The 19,083-nt window shown below is 43.6% G+C and overlaps 3 protein-coding genes across 5 annotated transcripts; 1 reads left to right on the plus strand and 2 right to left on the minus strand.

Moving 5' to 3' along the window:
* Window positions 1–524: 524 nt before the first annotated feature.
* Window positions 525–2,471, plus strand: tmem17 (transmembrane protein 17). The gene is made up of 5 exons (XM_035643543.2): window positions 525–771; window positions 927–1,030; window positions 1,687–1,800; window positions 1,907–2,050; window positions 2,190–2,471. The coding sequence occupies exons 1-5, from the start codon at window positions 657–659 to the stop codon at window positions 2,265–2,267; spliced, it is 555 nt and encodes a 184-aa protein (XP_035499436.1). The 5' UTR covers window positions 525–656; the 3' UTR covers window positions 2,268–2,471.
* On the minus strand, window positions 2,360–10,791 carry agbl2 (AGBL carboxypeptidase 2). Its single transcript, XM_035643530.2, has 22 exons — window positions 10,636–10,791; window positions 10,018–10,144; window positions 9,493–9,666; window positions 9,221–9,328; window positions 8,871–9,021; window positions 8,519–8,774; window positions 7,431–7,832; window positions 7,164–7,306; window positions 6,675–6,834; window positions 6,248–6,494; window positions 6,059–6,159; window positions 5,798–5,910; window positions 5,628–5,706; window positions 5,396–5,518; window positions 5,219–5,299; window positions 5,035–5,133; window positions 4,760–4,856; window positions 4,346–4,498; window positions 4,227–4,257; window positions 3,910–4,124; window positions 3,642–3,777; window positions 2,360–3,490 (listed from the first exon to the last, which is right to left on the minus strand). Exons 2-22 carry the CDS (start codon window positions 10,124–10,126, stop codon window positions 3,268–3,270), a joined length of 3,201 nt encoding a protein of 1,066 aa, XP_035499423.2. The 5' UTR covers window positions 10,127–10,144; window positions 10,636–10,791; the 3' UTR covers window positions 2,360–3,267.
* A 157-nt stretch (window positions 10,792–10,948) lies between these two features.
* Window positions 10,949–18,650, minus strand: fnbp4 (formin binding protein 4). Of its 3 annotated transcripts, none has more exons than XM_047333488.1 (17): window positions 18,542–18,650; window positions 17,878–17,955; window positions 17,218–17,348; window positions 16,711–16,885; window positions 16,292–16,439; window positions 16,081–16,183; window positions 15,638–15,982; window positions 15,282–15,474; window positions 15,042–15,190; window positions 14,854–14,958; window positions 14,400–14,533; window positions 13,230–13,399; window positions 12,725–13,020; window positions 12,371–12,485; window positions 11,837–12,030; window positions 11,552–11,709; window positions 10,949–11,461 (listed from the first exon to the last, which is right to left on the minus strand). In XM_047333488.1, the coding sequence occupies exons 1-17, from the start codon at window positions 18,564–18,566 to the stop codon at window positions 11,374–11,376; spliced, it is 2,607 nt and encodes an 868-aa protein (XP_047189444.1). In that variant the 5' UTR covers window positions 18,567–18,650; the 3' UTR covers window positions 10,949–11,373. The 3 variants fall into 3 exon arrangements, with proteins under 3 accessions (XP_047189444.1, XP_035499424.1, XP_047189443.1); XM_035643531.2 differs by having other exon boundaries at window positions 12,725–12,990; window positions 18,443–18,630; XM_047333487.1 differs by having other exon boundaries at window positions 18,443–18,630.
* Window positions 18,651–19,083: the final 433 nt, after the last annotated feature.

Consider the following 19,083-nt stretch of genomic DNA (forward strand, 5'->3'; position numbering starts at 1 on the left):
GATCATAATAATCAATAATAATAAAATAAAATGAAAATAAAAGAGATGGGGAAAGGAGACAGAACGGGAGCAACAAGGGGGCGTGGGCATAACACAGACATATATTTATAATAAAACACATTAGAAGAACCATGTATAACTATTAATGGATGAGTATGTTGTGCTTGTTTTTCCTCTTTTAACCGGTAATAATTCTTTAAATTTATTATTGTTATTCATTATTTTTTTTGCAATTCGTATATATTACATTTATTTGTGTAGATATTGTATATATTCTTAAAGTGTGCTCTGTGAAACGTGCTGCTGTTACACCGGAATTTCCCAGCTTGGGATAAATAAAGTAACTATCTATCTATCGAACTGATTAATAACGAGGAAAATTTTAGGGCAATTATAGATTTTTTAAAAAGTATATATATATAATAGATACAAAATAAATATTGTTTTAAGGGTGTGAGTTTCCAAGATTAAAGTCGTACATTTTCAAGGAAGAAACTTTTCATGCGAGATTTGAGCGGAGAGCGAGACTTCGCTGGTTTCCAAGGAGACGACGCCAGCGTTCGGCAGGAAGAGGCGCGCGCGCACGTGTGTGTGTGTGTGTGTGTCCCCTCCTCCGGTGATGTGTGTGTGTAGCAGAGAGAGTGTCTTGCGATGCGATGGAGTTGCCGGAGACGATCCGCAGACGTCTGGAGGATTTCTCTCGGAACGTGTTGTTCGACCAGAGTCGCGCTCAGACCTTCTCCCGGGAGAACGACGCGTTTCTGCCACGAGGCGAGTTGAGTTCCAACGGCAGATTAGCTGTTAGCATTAGCTCTCGTGTCAGCGACGGGGAGCGGCGCAGCGCAGCGTCGCCGCAGCTGTTGAGGAACTCGTGGTTGTTAATCTGATCGTGTTTGTCTGTTTGTTTGTTTGTTTTTCTCCCCCAGACAAGCGGGTTCTGTCGAGTCTCCACCTCCAGATGTCTTTGTACTTTAACATGTGGTTCTTCCCCTTGTGGTGGATCAGTGAAACTGTGATGCTGCAGCTCAAGGTAAGGACCTGACGCAGGAGGCTGCTGGGCTGCTGCACAGGACAAGTGACACTTCCACATGTTTGGTTTGCAGAAGGGCAGTTCATGGGTCATTCCAGATTTGGACACACATTTTATGTCCCACCCATGAAATAACTTATGTACAATATCCCCAAAAAATACAAAAAAATACTAAATATAAATATACTTGGAGAAATAAATGTTCCAAAATATTATTGAAAATACCGAATAACTCTCTAGCACCCTCTAAAGGGCCATTTTTCTCTTGTCCCACTTTCTAGATGACCAAATTGAATGACAAATACAATAGTTAAAATACATTTTAAATATCCATATATATATATATATTTGTGTGTGTGTCTCTTGATATTGTTAAAATATTTTTAAATCATAGTAATATTTCAAATGATAGTAATTTTGCAATAAAGTTCTGTCCCACAACATTCGTGCAAATGGACACCATGTATCATATATTATGAAATATGTGTCAATAAAATCTTTGAATCCTTTACAGTATTTATTTTTCCCAGCATTAATTTTCTATTGGTCAGGATACGAGTGATATCATATCATGCCATAAAAGCCTATTTGAGCGAATCGCATTACTTTAAATCCAGTTAATTTACATGCGTTGTTGCCATTGTCATCCCTTCCAGTATCCTGCCTTGCCAGACTACTACAAGTTCATCCTCGTGACCGTTCTCATCCTGATGACTCTGATCGAGGCCATCAGACTTTATCTCGGTTACGCTGGGAACCTGCAAGAAAAGGTGGAGCAATCAGACAAGAGAAATACTTGAATTGGCGTACAAACACACGCACGCACGCACCAAAACAAGAGTACATCCACTCATGTCACACCTGTGTTTGTGGAAGGTCCCAGAGTTGGCTGGATTTTGGCTGCTGAGCATCCTGCTGCAGTTACCGCTGATCCTGTTTCTGCTCTTTAACGAAGCCATCCTCATCCAGCCCCTGGAGAGAGGTGTTCACATAGTGCTCGCTCTATTCGTACTCACACAGGTAGGATTATATTTCTTTAAAAATGTCTCTGCCTTTACCAATCCAAGCAATGCATATACATGTTTGGCTAGTTTAGAGCTCTAATTTTTTGTTGATGATCACTGATTTGATCTAAATGGTTTATTCCTGAATGTTCCAGGCCCTCTCTGGTTTTGTGACACTCCGGGACATGGTCAGACACACAGAAAGCCAATTTCATCTCAGACAGTTTGACTGATTTCTGAAGCTCGGACACCACAACACATCCTCACGGAAAAGGACGAACAACAAAAATGCAGTCACTTTTTCTATTGAGCGCACTACATCGGATAATTTTTAAAGTGTTTATTAAAGAAAAAGTGTTTGACCATATATATTTTTGTATTTCACAGAATTGTATTGTTGTTTTTGTAGAGTTGTAATAAAGAAAATCTACATAACACGTCGCCTGTACACCATTTATGAGGTAATGTGATCTCCTCCATCACAGCTTGTGGTGCTGTAAATCCAGGCAAAAGGTTAACCATTAGTTAACCTGGTCCATACTAATATCAACACTATGCAGTAGTATTAGGATTTTGCAACAAAAAAAACAAACAGTTTTTATAGAGTTAATATCCATCCATCCATCCATCCATCGTCTACCACTTTATCCATGTAAGGGTCACGGGGGGCCTAGAGCCAATCCCAGCTAACATTGGGCAATAGGCGGGGTTCACCCGGGAGAGGTCGCCAGCCTATCGCAGGGCCACATACAGAGACAAACAACCATTCACTCTCACATTCACAGCTACGGTCAATTTAGAGTCTCCAATGAACCTAACCCCATTCTGCATGTGTTTGGACTGTAGGGAACATGCAAACTCCACACAGAAAGGCCCTGGTTGGTTTGAACCGGGACTTGAACCCAGAACCTTCTTGCTGTGAGGCAAAAGTGCTAACCACTACATCACCGTGCAGCCCAGAGTTCATATCACTTTTATTAAAAAAGTATGTGTATTATATACTGTATAATTTAACATTGGACAAAGATTTCCATTGGATAGTAACTATTATTTTGAGTTTATCTTCTCTCCTTCGCTCCTGTGACCCGTGTCAAGAGAGCCGTATAAATGAGGTAATAGAGTGTGCTTATCCAAGCATATGTGTTGAAATTCAAACAGTGAGTGGAGGTTCACATGACTGGCCAGAGAGAATAAATACTTAATCTTAAATTCTCAGATTGTACATAAAGTGCCCTACAGCGGTGCAGACTGAGATGGTCTTGTGGTGGTGACAATCGCCTCCTGTGGAGCCGAACTTTCTCTTCCGCTGCGATAGTATCTGATGCCCGAAGCCTGAAGCCTAGCGAGGGTGTCGCTCTGTGGACGTGGAAGGTTCCTCTTCACGAGGCCTGAAGGTTTTGACACAGGGGGTAAAACACCCAGATGCCTTTTGTCCCCCACAGTCTCTTTACATAGTCTGAGGGAAAAGGATCGGGAGCACAGACGTCATTATAAGGACAAAAATGTTTGTCCCAACCTTTGAAATGCAATGGCAACCTGAACATGCTACGAGACAGGGAATGAGAGTCGATGAGAGAGTACTCAAGAGGATAGAAAAACTGATTTACCTTTTTCCTCTCAGGTCTGTGGCCCTTAGCACAGGCTCAAATAAATTGCTGTGTGATTGATTTTCTCTCAGGGGGATGTCAGGGGGGACAGCTCTCTGGCTCTGCTCTCCAAGTGGTATAGATCTCAACAAGCCCACTGAATAAATGACGAGATCAGGTAGAGAAGAAGTCAGGGTGAAGTTAGAGATACATTTATCTAACTGTGTCCTGAAGAAAAAGAAACAAAACTATTCGGAATAAACTATATCTGAGCAAATCAAAGAACAACCTTCTGAGGGATCGTCTTCCTGTTCCTCATTCTGCCGCTTAGTTATATCCGTGTGGGAGGTGGAGGACTCCTCAGGCACAGTGTAACTTTCTGAGACCTGTGAGATATCTCCTTGAATATACCGGCCTTTGAACTTGTCATTGGTGAAACTTGACAGCAGGCGCTTCTTTGGAATATTGTCTGGAACCATCTTGACACACATCGACGAGGGAGACCTGCCACAGATGCAACATTTAAATAACACTAACTACACCTCAACATGTAGTTACAGTATATTCTGTCTATTTAATAAGAATACACTTATTTTAAAGGTTTACCTGTGGGCCGTCGTCAGCGAAGGCAGCCGTCCTGAAAAATGGAGACAGGTTTTTCTACAATTTGAGGAAGGCATAAATGAAACTTCCATCTGGAATTGCACTGTAACATGCAGACGAACCTCTGTAAACGTTGTAGGACAGGAAAGTCCGTGGGGGGTAGTGATGCTGTCGCCGGTTGGGATGCATGAGTTCCACAGGAGGTAGAATCAGAGCACTCAGGTGCAGCAGCTGAGAGGAGCATCGCCACTGTCCTGAGTTCATCCTGAGGTCGTCTGTGAACAAAAAAACACGGCAAGCAAAAAGATTTATCGCTACACAAAAACCTTTCCAAATGCATGCATGGTTGCAAAATCCACAGCTTTTCATGCAGGAGACAAATGAATGTGTTGGACAATGAAATACTCCACCAAACTATATTCATATTTAGAAGTCAAGAGGCACCACGATTAACCATAAAATATGATGCCAAATTATTGGTAATGGTGATATGACAATTTTTTTTAGAAAGGGTGAGCATCTAAAAAAAATGTTACCTGTGTGAGGTGACATGGTCGAGCATTTGCTGAGATGTGGACATGCTTTTGACCCGCGATGCAAGTGCGCAGCGCTCGTGTTCTCCCGACAGTCGCCCTTCAGAAAAGATCCCAAAATCAAAATTACAGTGTGTTCGGTTTCCTGAAGTTTCCCACTAAAATGTGTTGAATTGATTACGTGAGCAATGTTCACGGCTGATCCAGAGTCAGTCAATATCAGTGACAGAACTGTTCGGTGAGAATGAGGTGATTTTATGTCAAATCTTCATATTTACCTTGACGGGCTCGCAGCCCTGCCACAGGGTCACCTGACTGACCTCCCCAGGATGAGTACTGGGAGGAGGGATCGCAGCATTTTTCCTCACACTGTTCACCTTCACAAAGAAAGAGATCATCTAGGGGAAATCTCACTTCTTTGTCTGGCCGGCTACGTCTCATCCACACTCTCTTATTTCATACCTGCCATTTTCTTCTGTGCCCACCAACAGGCCCCTCTGGGACGCTCTCTGTAGCTGTGGTCTCGTGTGGCAGACTGGACTCCTGCAAGGACCGTTCACTGATCAGTCTAGTTTAAAGTCAGCAATACGTTAATGAAGTGGGGGTGTACATTCATTAATGGTCCATCTAGTCTCTCACAGTATCTTTGATGCTGCTTTGCAGGACCTTTGGCTGCGCGTTGTTCTTCGCTCTCTCTGGTCGCAGCCTGTTCCTCTCTTTGCGACTCCTTAAGCGTTTCTTTTTCTTCCTCGCTGGAGTTTGCTGTGGAGGAGAGCGACAGTTTGAGGTAAACTGATACAAGAGAAGACATGATGACATCGACAATGAAGCACTGATGCGTCAGAGCAGATTTCCGTCATGTCAGTAATACCTCTGGACGGACAGTTTGTGGCTGGTTCAGCATATGAAGCGGGAGTCCGTCGGAATCGGAACTATTCGATCCTCCGGTGCTGTGGAAGAAAACAGAAACGTATTCACCTTCAAGCTGAATGAGGGAATCAAAGTATCAAAAATAATAATGATGATACAGTTCTAGATCACCTGGTTTCCAGGTCAGACACAGAGATGTTGCAGTTGGTGCCCAAATCTTTGCCCAGCCTCTCTCTGACCTCCTTTCCTAACAATGCTGCCAACTCTGTCAGACAGTGAGTGGTCTGAAATAAAATGTACCCAAAAAACAAAAAAAAACTGCATACTCAAACAAGCTTATAAAATCAGTATCCAGGTAGAATTTGGTGCTTTGGCAACTGAAGGAGTCTTCATTTCTGTATAACCTGACAAACGTAAGGTTTTTCCCCTCACCTTCATTGGATCGGGGTCACAGAAGTCCAGCAGGGTGTCGCAAAAATAAAAGCCCAGGGACTTCAGGTCTCGAGCAGTAAAATGCGTCCCTCTCCTGTCACCTAACAGTAAAAACAGACGACAGTGCCTCATATAAAGAGACGTGCAAGCAGACATACTGTTCATAAAGACACACATTCATAAACTCACCCAGGGTGGAGCCTCCAAACGTGGCCTCCATGGTGTAGCTGTTTCTGATGCCGAGTTTCCACATGGCGATTCGTCCCGTTCCCTCTTTGCTCCTCTGCACCTGGAATTTACAGCTCTTGAAGGAGAACTGAGGAAGGGCAGCGTAGTTTAGATGTTGTGGCTGAACGCACACTACGCAGGAATGAACGTCCAGGAGTAGACACTGCCCCGGAGATGTGGTGAATGAGGAAGAGTGTTCCACATATTGCTAAGAGTGTGAAGAGTGTGTTGGGTGTCAAGTATACAAGGAGTTTGTAAGATAAATAAAACAAGACCATAAAAGCCCCAAAAATATATGTACAAATCTATAATTTCACATATAACAAGTTTACAAAAATGTTAATCAGCCTCAATATCATCTAGGTTTGAGTGAAACCAGGGACTTTACCTTGTCACTTGCGTTCTTGCTCATCATAAGCGGGAAAACTCTTTCGTGAAGCTTCAGCGACGCATCACCTCGGCTGTTACAGCCGTACATGAACACATTGTTTTTGCGATTGTGGCCGTGAAAGTCACAGTACAGAGCTACCTCCGTCTCAGCCACCAACCTGGGGAAATACGGCATGACAAAGAACAGAATGAAGAATTTTGTGCAGAACAGATGGTCGCTTGTCAGAATAAGAGAGAAATATAGAGCATGCAAATACAGTATGTGCCATGAATGGGAAGCGACTTTGCAGGTTAAGTTTTGCAGGACTCAGTTTTCAAATATCTACAATCAAAGTGTGTATTCAACTTCAAAAACTGGGGAATTTGTTGCATCCCTGCTTCTCTTTATCATCTTTCATTTCTGTTTTTACTGACAACTACAGGTGAAAAAAAATTGAATAATTTAAGTTGCAATCATCTGAAATATTGTTATTTAACATATCTTTACCTTTCCACCATGTTACGGGTGTGCCACACACAGGGAAAGGAGTCCCTGAGCAATGTCTTGTAATTTCGGTTGAGGTCCCTGCCGGCCAGAGAGCAGCGGTAATTCCCCACCACCACACCATCGGGGTTCAGCATTGGCACCACCTGCAGCAAAAGATGAAGAACAGTGTTTGATAGCAGGGTAATGCAAAACACATCCTCATTATTCTGTCAGTAAATTACTATTCAGACATAACAAATGTGTTGAAGTGAGTTTGAGGTCCCTCACCTTAAAGACAAAAGTGTCCCGGAGCAACTGAGCGTCTTCCGAGTCCCCGAGCAGGAAGTCCAGCAAACCCTCCATCATCCAGGACCCGTTGGTTTCCCCGGGGTGCACTCGCGCCGTCAACACCACGGCCTTCTTGGTCCTGCCCTCCCCCTTGCCAAGACCCCGGGACGTTATGGTCACCAAGTACACGGTGTTTCCGGCGAGGCTGTGGCACAGCACCCGCAACTTACAGTAGGATGCGACGGTCGGGTTGGAGGTAACACGCCGAAGGTAGCGCTGCAGGTGTGAATAGGTGTAGGGGTAACAGTGGGCCATGTAGCAGGTGTCTGAGTTGTGAGGGAACTGGAGAGTCCAGGTGAGAGAGTACAAGGTGATGGTGTCACTGTTGTTGTCCTTTGTATTCTACAGGGAGACAAGAGACAATGTTTTTTTTAAAGAGTTGCTTCTTTCTACAACCGTGATTTCAATTTTCTTAAGTCATGCTGTTGTTGTGTGATTTTGTAACTCTGACAACATGACGGCAGACAGACATTTGTGCAGGTTTTAAATGACTTACAGAAGATCTCAAGTACAAGTACAAAAAACAACTTGCAACGTTATCCTCTGAATGCTGTTTTCACCTCGTTCATGTATTGTGATGAAATGTGGCTCCCAAAGTAAAATTTTAAGCCAGTTTACATGAAGCAGGTGTAGTAATGCCTTCCCTTGTTCCTTTGCTCTTCTACATTATCTGATCATGAACGATGCTGCACAGCGGAAAGTATTTTCGGGGAAGGTTTTGACAGGAACACACTTTTATCAGCGGTGAGTGTCAATTGATTTTTTATTGCAATCATTTTTCTCCCTCTGCTCCCGTGCTTATGACAAGGTGTTAATTTATGTGCTTCTCACGCAGTTAAAACACAACTGTCTGAAAAGCCACGAAGATGTTCTCTGTGATTACAAATTAATAAAGTTCAAAATCTTGGTTTCATTCTTTCTTCTCTCACATAAACTGAAAAATGATAGCTCCTGGAAAACTAGGAAATTTACTAGTAAATCCCAGCAAAACTGACTGAAGCCAACTCATGTCAGAAAGTTCCACCGACCTGATTGCAGTTACGAAAGTATTTGATATTGGAGCCGGTGCGTTCCCATCCAACACCTTTCTCTTTGGCCGCCCTCTCAGAGTAGAAGAGCGGTCTCATACCCAGAGAATACAGGCTGCTGCTCTTCATCAGGTTGACGATGGTGAAGCGGTAGGTGACTCCGGCCTTCATGTTCCGGACCCTGAAGTAGAACCACTGCGTGTGCTTTCCGGTGTACATGTCTGTGCGCAGGGTGAGTTCATAATCATGGACGCCCCTGCACAGGGAAGAGTGGGAAACAGGGTGACTTGACGTAGAGAGGGGATGGAAACGCTGCAACAACTGATCAGCTGATTACGCTGCAGAGACTCACACTTGCACAGCTTTCTGAAGGTTCCCACTCTCGAAGCGTGACTCAAACTCGAGAGTGACGTCCGTCTGATTGACATCGCAGAGTGTGGCGCTCTTGATGGGCCCCCTGCCCCCTCCCACACGAGAGCAGGTGAAATAGGGGTGTTTAGTGGCTGAAAGAAGAGAGAACAGAGAGCAGTCGGTATTATGTTGACAATCTACATTTATCAGAAAGAAGGACTTGGATTGTGACAGCAATATGAACACCATGTCTTGAGGCATAAAGGTGTTGGGTTGGGTTTTTATGGACTAATATATACATTTGTGGAGTAAGATTCGTTCAAATTCAAATAGCCTTATGTTAAAAGTTACCATGGTCAATGCAGTATACCACTTTCCCTCTCTCCTCTCCAGCTGACATCGATGTCCTCTCATGTCCTTTTGGCTGATAAAAAGGCTCCGGCTCTGGGGGGTCCCACTCTGCAACACACATCACAAGTTAACATTGACAGGAAACAAAGGGGCATGCCAGGTTTTTTAATTTCTCCCCCCCCCCCTCACAAATGTGACATTGCCTTTATTTGGCTGATTGACATGATAGCTGGTGACATAATAGCTTTAAAACCAAAAAAACTGACAATCACCTATGTGATGGATGATGTCGCCGATGACCTCACACTCCATGGGCCAACGGGGGCGTGAGACAGACGGGAAGTTGACCAGGTCCCGCGGCGCCCTGAGACTCAAAACGGGTCTTCCACCGGTAAAGTCTACGAGCAGCTGCCTGGTCCGCAGAGTCTGATTTAGTTTCGTGGACACTGGGTGGGAACACAAATCAAACCTTCATTCACAGATCTCTCACTGGTAATCACTCTGGACATGCCTTTTTCATCCGCCCCACCGAGAACAAACAAACTAAAAGGGGATTATGCTGCACCTGATTGCTTTAATTATCTAGCTCACACAAAACGGACCTCTTGTTTAATTTATAATGATGTGCAATTAGGGTTGAGATCCCAAATAGTCCTTCAGTGTTGAGGAGATCAGCTTCCCAACAGAGCAGCTCTTTCTATCAGGTTCACCAAGTTGGCACTTTAACAAAGTCTCTACATTTTAAAAAGAGTTAGACGTGTATACGCATATGTTATCCAAATGTGAAAATAGCTTACACTGCCTTCTCTCTGCCAGCTCCTCCTCCTCTGTGCTGGAGTCATTATTGGTGTCTGATTTGTCCAACTGGTAGGTGTTCCACCAATTCCTGATAGCAGACACAGCCATGTTTGATCTTTTCTCTGCCTGATTGGGAAAAAAATATATAGGTCATCATCAGTGATATATTCTAAATGCCAGTTGTATTGACTTTGATCCCCGTATCAGGACAATACAGGATTTAACTAAACTGACATGTGAGGGTCTCAAGGAAGAATCCCTCATAGACATCTTCAGCTTTATTTCTGCGAGGAGGGAAAAATCTGATCGGGGTTTTTTTTAAATTTGATATTCAGAATACCGTTACTGTAGTTTCCGAGCGAACTCGAACACAACATAACAGACCCAATCCTCACATTGAGCACAGATTTCCTGCCTTTTTTTCTTGCATAAATTCCGTATATTAAATTCAATTTCAACAATTGTAGTGAGGGATCGGTCACCTACAACACATCAAAGACTGATCAGACGTTTTTTCCCCCCGCTGGCAACGTTATCATTAGCTTCAAGCTACATCCTGTTCTCAACGCCTGCGTCTAAAAGAAACAAACAAAGAAAAAAGTATTTCAGCCACTTACCTCGCTCACATCTTCATTTTCACAGTTATAGATTAAAAAAGCAACAACGACAAACTTGGTGTCCGAAGTAGAACAATCATTGTCTCAAGTACGCGGTGTAACCAGGCAACAGGCTGTATCAACAACACCGCCGTTGCCGTGGAGACGCCGCCCCATTGCCGCAGTCCGGAAACGGTTGTGAAGTCAGGAAGTGCTTCACAAAATCACGACTCGTCATTTTGTTATTATTATTGTGTATTAAATCGTTTTGTTTTCACAGCATATAAAATACAGTGTGTAAATACAAAAAATTAACAACAGGCAAGACTTTTGAAAAAAAAACGTTTTAATAACTTTTTACAAAATATACACGTTCAGTAACATTCACTCTTCCCTCCAAAAACACGACTTAACCGATTACACATTTTATGTACACAGTTGTAAAAATGCTCAATAAAATAGACGATCCCTCCAAACAAGGGCGGTGGCGGCCATCTGCATGGTGGTGGAGAATTCATTAAGAATTATGTCAAGACTCTTGGCACAGTTGTTGAAACAAAAACAACAAATAAAGGACATTTAAAATCCCCTCAGGTGACCGGCCCGTCTCCACACGAACAAGGAAAAATGGTAGAAAAAGTCCACGGATCATTGAACAAAACTAGAACTTGGGAAGGAGGACCGTATGGTAGTGGTAGGGGTGGATTTGAAAAAAGAAGAACAAAAGTTGAGCGACTGGCGTATGAGCCTGGCCAGATGTTACGTGCTGTTCATCTTCCGTTTCTTCAGTCGGGCCCGCCAGTCATCAGGAAGCGCCTCGAAGTTGGCATTCTTTGACGCTTTTCCTCTGGATAAGATAAAAACAGTACAACAGTTAGTGTGCAATTTGACTTCGATCATTAAAAAAAGGGTGACAGGAAATCCTATTGAAACGTACGTCACAAGCTGCTGTTGTTTCCAATCCTCGATCCCCTTTTTGTTAAGCTGGTCTCTGTCCTCATCGCTGGAACTGCTCTTCTCTTCCTCGTCCAACTCTTTCTGGATGCTCTGCCACTTCTTCACCAGAGACGGCATTTTGGTCTTACTCTTTTTTGTCTAGAGAGCGGAAGAGTGAATCAACAGAAAAGAAAAAGTTAACCGTTGGTTGCTTTATATGTGATATTTAGACATCGGATTACAAGGATGGCTTGATAATAACCCTCTTTTACCCTGCGGTACTAACCTTATCCTTTTTGGCTTTCTTGGTCTTGTCTGTGGGCAGAGCTTTGGGCCCGGGAGGTTCAGAGGGAGGCTGCGACGGTGGCAGAGGTGGTAGAGGAGGTAGGGCAGGGAGGGGCGGAGCCGGAGGCTCACAAGGAACCAAGGGAGCGGCGACAGCCGGCATGCCCCAGTAGGCGGCTGCTGTCATCAGAGGAGCTGCAGACAGAGAGAAACCTTATTGTTATGAAGTAAACATTTGAATGTCGCTATAGGTATGGTTTCATTTTATTTGATTAATTGATTTGTTTGAATTACCACTTCTAACTCAAGCACTGCCTTAGTGTGGTGGTAAACTGTTGTGCTAACACAGTATATACTCCTGTCAAAGCTTCTATGATGGAAGGGACTTGAACCTTTTTGCACTTCAAGGTTCAGTGTTTACGGTGGAAATTTGGCTCTCAGTGGATGTGTAAATAATGCAGTTTACACAAACAATCAAATTAGGAACAAAAAATGCCAAATGATTTGCAAATATGTACAGTAGATATCCGCTTACCTGCACTGGCAACAGGCTGCGTGTAAATAATAGGACTGCTGCCAATAAAGGCTTTATTCAGCTGACCGGCTTTACGTTTCTGACCCTTCCCCAATGGGCCAGATGACTCTGCAATCTGTGAATGACAAGGAAAACAAGAAGAAACTTTAACAATGCCAGGCATCACTATTATATATCAATTAAAGAATAAAAAATGTAAGATTCTTAAGCGTCTTCCTTTTTCCAAAAGTTTGACTAGGGGGCTGGCAGGAACATGTGCGAAGCGACATGTGCGTTCTCACATACAGCACCTCTGGAAAATATCCGACCTTCGAGCATGTCTGAAAGCAGCTTTGATCACATTCAATCCAGTACCTTAATGCTAGCAGTGCCTGGAGGTAACGGGGGCCTCCCGCTGCCATCTTCCTCAGTTCCAGGGGCCGGGGGCTCACAGTCGTTATCATCGTCCATCTCCATCTCCACCTCCATGATCTCTCCATCGCTGTCAGGTGGAGGAGGAGGTGGAGGAGGCGAGCCTGGGGGGAGAGGTGGCGGCGGTGGGCAGTGGGGAGGTGGAGGCGGGCTATCGGGAGGAGGAGGAGGTTGCGATGGGGACCAGAATGCACTGGGTTGGGGGGGTACTGGTGGGGCAGCAGGAGCAAGAGAAGATCCTGTTTAAACCACACACAGAACAGGGTGTTGGTGAGATAGACTTTCGCTCCATTAGCATTTCCTAAGTATAGCAACACGATTAATAGGAGAATCTCCTGACAGGAATATTAATATATGAAATGTTCTTTCCTAAAGTCATTAAAGACAGGACAGGTCTGAGGAACAGCAGTAGCAGCAGCAGCAGCAGCAGTAGTAGTAAGGGACTGACCTGTGATCCCACCAGCAGATGCAGATGATGCTTTAGTATCCCCTTGACTGGAGGTCTGTGTCGGAGTACCTTGGCCACCTTTCAGCTCCTCCTCCTGCTCCTCTTCTGTTGGGAAATCCCACTGCGAGGCCCCGGTCCGGTCCTTCACATAGAAATACCGCCTGTGCTCTCTAAAGAGTGGGACAACAGAGATAAAAGGCAAGAGTCTCAACGACTGGCCCGGCAACTCGCTTGATTAACGTGATACCCTGGCAGAGTGGGGCAAGGGAATGGACATCATTGCCACGGTAAAGGGGGGACGGGGGTGTTGGCATGGACAGCATGTTTAGCCGTCCAGTAGAAGGGCCCAATTAGAGTGTGGTTGTCAATGTGGACAGGGAACCCACCTTGCTCTCAAAGACAAATAAAGCAAAACAAATCATCTCTAGGTCCTGAAAGTAGCATTCAGCAGCTCACACCATGGTTGTCACATTTGTTTTTCGGTTTTTTTAGACAACCATTCCCACCCAGACACAGGGTGACGCCAGGGAGGAAACATCTTCATCATTATCATCATCATCATTATTATCAACAACAATCATCATATGTCGGTAAAATAACAAGCACACAATTTGTTTCACATCAGAAAGTAATAAAAACAGGAAGACATATGAAATAAGAGTTGGTCTGACCTGCTGGATTCCCGTCATTGCGCCATCTTCACCTTTTATTTGTTGCGTGACACTCGTCGCTTCCCGGGCATCACTGTCTGCATTGCATTCTGGGGGTTGTAGTCCTGTAAAGTGCAAGGCTCTCCCACGCAACCTTCCTACTATACCCCACACGCACCCAAAATTTCCACTGATTGGACCCATAATCAGTCTACATGATCTGCCCTCACAACACAGGGCTCAACAGTCGGTTATAGGAACAGAGAGTCTCGTCTCTGGCAGGCTGGCCCAGAGTGGATGCTCCCTTATCAGTGCGTACAAGGCAGAGTGCCAGGACTGCATCACAAAAACCTGAAGAGTCTGGTTCTGGTAAGTATCCTAATCCACGCCAACTGGATTAGCTTCTCCCCAAGTCATGTTACAAAGTCTGCAACCTCAGCTGTGAAGGGGGGTGTAGTCACACCGTAAGATTTTTGGGAGACGAGGGAGTTTAGAGATGTGAAATGTAAGGAGCGCGTACCTGTCCCAGTGGCAGGACCAGCCTTTAGGGGCGGCGTTAAGTTCGTAATATTTTATGTGTTCGGCAGCTTCCTGCAGCCTGCGGCGAAGATAGACCCCGTTCAGAGCGCCCTCCCTCCAGTCAGCGATTCGTGTCTGGAAGGAAAAAAGAGAGAAAATGTCAGGACAGGGGACAAGAGTGAGATAAAAACCAGAGAGCAGAGGTAAAGGGATCGAGAGATGACAAAAACAAAGGAGCAACCAGATGGATGAATAACATGGATGGTAATTACAGCAAGTTTCCAGAATGACACCTTGTGATGGATTATTATGAGAATTTTAAATATTAAATGCTTTGTCCAAAAAAAATGATACGAAATAAAATTGAGCGTTTAATATTTTACAAGCGGCACGGGGATGGCTACAACTGAAAACCAGGGTGATATTGCCTTGAAACTCAACCACGGTCCTCTCACCTCAGTTTGTAGCAGAAGCAGCTGGAAGTTTGAGATTGTTTTTTTGTTTATCCCCAGGAACTCCATCTTGCTGGTCAAGGTGTTTGCCAATTCTCCAATCTGAAACTATATTTCTAAGTATTAAAATAAATCCCTTAAAAGACACAAGTCACAATTGTCATGGTAGGTAATAGCAACATTGATGTTACCTTGAGCTCGGGCGTTTCCACTTTGAGCTCGGTTGTTTCAGATTCTTCTTTTACAGGTGGTTTTGAAATCGCTTTCTCGTCAGAATCATCCATTTCCTTTTCATTTTCTTCTTCTTCTTCTGCAACATTCTCCAGGACTTTAGGAAGTGCTATAGGACACAAAAGATTTTTGAACAAATACATTAACAGGTAGGATTTTGGCCACTCGTTACTCACACATACGTAAATATTTGAACTCACTGGTCTCTGTGTTGTCCTGTAGGTCTGAGCCTCTGCTGTTAGAGTCGGGGCTGGCAGCAGAGGGGAAGGCCGTCTTCCACCGGTTTTTCTTGAGTAGAATAGCGCGAGAACCAGAGGCTTCTTGACTGGCCTCGGAAGATGGGCTGGAACCCCCGGTGCTCCCATCACCCTCCTCCAGTGCCCGGAGCTCAGCCTAGAAGTCAGATGTTTGAGTCAGGTTTAAACCAGGCCACGCTGACATTAACATCTGTCACTAATGTTGGAATGCGACTGATGTGCTCTAAAATACAGCTTCACAGTAATTCCTGGCTATAAAAGTTGCACACTGAACAAAAAAAGCAGCATTAGATCCTGACCTTTTTCCTCTCCAGAGCCAGTTCCAGCTCCACCGTGTCTTCCTCCGTCTCTTCCTCAGCATCAGAGTTGTCTCCCGACTGCTTCTTGGCATTAATATCTTTCTGGACAGTGGGAACAGAGTCTGGTTCACGCAGCGGGGTAGATGGGGATCCTGCTGGACGTACGCCCTCTCCATCAGAATCCAAACTATTCTCTGTCTCATCTAAACCTTTGAGCAGTCTTTTTCTCCATTTTTCTTCTGCTTCTTTTACTTCAGAGGAGATCAGTGGACCAAGGAGACATGCAGCCACTCCACGTCGCTCCTCCTCTTCACTCGTGAGTCCTACAACACTCTCGATTACCTCCTATAAAAAAAACACGAGTGATATATTAAACTCAAAATTACAATCCTGAAACACAACAGAAGTGATTCATATTTGTGTTGGACCTGAATGCAACTTGCCTTCACAGTAGTCTCCTTTATTGATGTCGGAGCTGCGGCAGATGCAGAGTTTTCCTCTTTATAAAAACCTCCATGGGCTGTGCCATTGCCATTAACACTTGAGCTTCAAAGAAATATACAGAACACATAATACACAATTGAATTTCTGTCCTGGGGAGAAAACCAAAAAAATTGAAAAGAGTACTTCAGACTCTGTGTCAGTCAATCCTACCTGTTGGCACACTGCCCAAGGCTTTGCACCTGATCAGCTAGATAGTGTGGCAGCTCCCAGGACACCTCGTTGGTCACAGTGTTCCAGTAGTAATAGCAACCAGAGTTATCATCCCACACCTCCTGCCAGTCTCCCATCTCAACATCCACTGCAAAAAAAGAATATAAATGAGTTCTCTCTCCCAACAGAAAAAACCTTTTATACTTAAACTATAACCTGAATGATTTGGGGAGTGAATCCAAAACATCATCACATTCTTCTTTACCTAAGGGTAGCTGACAAAAAAGTATTCAATTTCCTTATGTATTATCACTTTATATCAAGTATTATAACACTGAGATTTAAAGGGGAGTCCATTGCAAAAGAAGAGACAACACAAATATGCACATTTGATGTTAAAAACAGTGCAGGCCAGTTACCTCCAGCTAGTGAACACTGAGTATTGTACTCAAAATCAGTGCTTTGTTGATTCTGTCCTTCGCTGGCAGATGGCTGCTGAGTATCGACCCCAGGTCTGGGCGGAATGGTGCCCGGGGCTGAAGGATGAGATGTTGCATCATCTGCATTTGGCTGAGTGGTAATTGCATCAATTTCCTGTGGCGGGAAAAAAACAGCAGCAGGAATGTTTTGACTCCAAAGAATGAACAACAATTTTCTTGAGCAGTAGTCATTTCATAAATAATATTATTTATTAATAGAAAAAAAGGGCCCGCCCAAGTAAGAAACCTACTAAACATTTGATTTTAAATCTGGAATTTGTATTCTAAATTCGCTTGTCACCAATAATTATTACCTTATTTTAATAACAGATCTAATTATAAATTCTTCTATCAGTTCACAACTGCATACTCTTCTTCAACAAAAGCATAAGATCAACGCATCCAGAGATCAACACAGGGGGTAAAGATATGAAGGGTAATACTCACAGCCATGAAATTTGCCAGTGTACTGTCAATGTCAGTCGACTGGTTGTGTTGAGAATTTACAGTTGAACGCTGAGCGTCTCCAGCATCCTCTTCATCACTGTCCTCGTAGGCTCCCAGCAGGGACAAACCCTCTACAGATGAAGACAAAACAACTTAGAAGGGCCAAAAAACATTTCTTTCTAAACAAGCATTCCCCTAAATTTTTTACTTTTTCTTCTACCGGTGTTTTCTTTTCTTTTTTAAACCTATTTTTTTAATATTTTCTTTTATCTTGTTTTTACTCTGTAGCACTTTGAGATTGCTTTTAGCAATTAAAAGTGCTCTATAAATGAAATTTTGTTTGTTTGTTTTGTTGTTTAATCAGTCATCATAAAAAACTATAATTTTAAACATATCACAGTTTAAACTCAAACAGTAAATGGTGACTGAAAAGGCTTAGTCTGAAGCAAAAGCTTATATATGCCTATAGTATTTTCGTATCGATTAAATCCACCCACTTCAAAGAAGAAAACTAATTCAAAAATAATAATAAAGCAACCAAGATATTAATAAAGAAACAAGGAAATGTATTATTATTAATATAACATGACCTTTTCTCTTCTTGATGCTACTGTCTGTGAATCTCACACACATGAACTCCTACGCATACAGGTAAATTACCTGTGGCCTTTGCTGCGGGAGTCTTCATGATTTGCTGTCTCTCTTTCAGGAATCTGTGTACATCGCTCTCCGGCTCGTCTGCAAATCAAGACGGACAACGCGTCAGCGTGGAGCTCCAGCGTTAAACTGTAGGAAGCGAACACGCCGTCACCTCACACGTATTCACGCGCTAGCCATCAGCTATAGGCCACCAGTGTTCACCCACACGGACACCGTCCTGACAATCCTCCATGAAGCAAATACAGTGTTACGGCCATCCATGTGTTTTGTAGGTTGCCATACACACTTCTTTACCTGCTAGCTTGTTTACCGCTAGCTTAGCAAGCAACGCGTAAGCGTCTGGTCGAAAACGTTGAGAGAAACATTCATCGTTGTAGTGACTTGGTCTCTCGAATCAAAGGCCGTTGGTTATTTCTTGTTGACAGTGTGCACGTGTATCTGTAGATATTAACTAATATGGCAGCTGATAACTGTTTGATGAGTTTCTACATCCTTCACACCGAGAGCGTTTAGCCTCCAGCTAGCATAAAGCTAACGAGCCACTGAGATACGTTTCACAGAATACCATCAGATCCCGAGGGTGCTTCTTCCCTCTCTCCGGCATTCCCACTGCGGAGCCCGGGAGGTGAAAGCTGTAGAATAGTTCTCCGACCGACTGCCCCACCTGTAAGTCGAGTTTTCTTCCCCATCGGGCCTGCTCCCTTCGCTGGCTAGCGTCTTTGTAGCGCAGCGTCTGCTCCGCTTCGCGTCCTATTTCTTCTTCTTGGGTTTTTCTGGCGGGTGACAGAAATACAAATCGGCGCATTACCGCCACCAACTGGTATGGAGTGGGGATCAGCATTCAAAATAAAAAAATAAACATCATATCTTCTCAAATCTAAGATACTGAAATAGGATTTGATAACACTCATTTGATATATAATATACAAATATATATATATATTAGGTTAAACTGTACTTTGATCTTTTTGAAGTTTTGAATCAGATGCCTTCTTCCTTCTTCCTCATATTTGTAATTATCATACCATGCTCTATTGTTTTCTTCTTGCCCACGGTAGTCACATTCACCTGTTTTATGTTTACCTATTTTGAATTGTGTACTGTTTTGGGTCCAGTATGTCCAAACCCAAGCTCGTCTTTTGACACTTTAATGTATCCGTTTGTGCCCTTGAATGTTTTGTAAGGGTTAATATTAAGATCTTAATG

Source organism: Scophthalmus maximus, chromosome 7 (genome assembly GCF_022379125.1).
Source record: "Scophthalmus maximus strain ysfricsl-2021 chromosome 7, ASM2237912v1, whole genome shotgun sequence".
NCBI classification, from domain to species: domain Eukaryota; kingdom Metazoa; phylum Chordata; class Actinopteri; order Pleuronectiformes; family Scophthalmidae; genus Scophthalmus; species Scophthalmus maximus.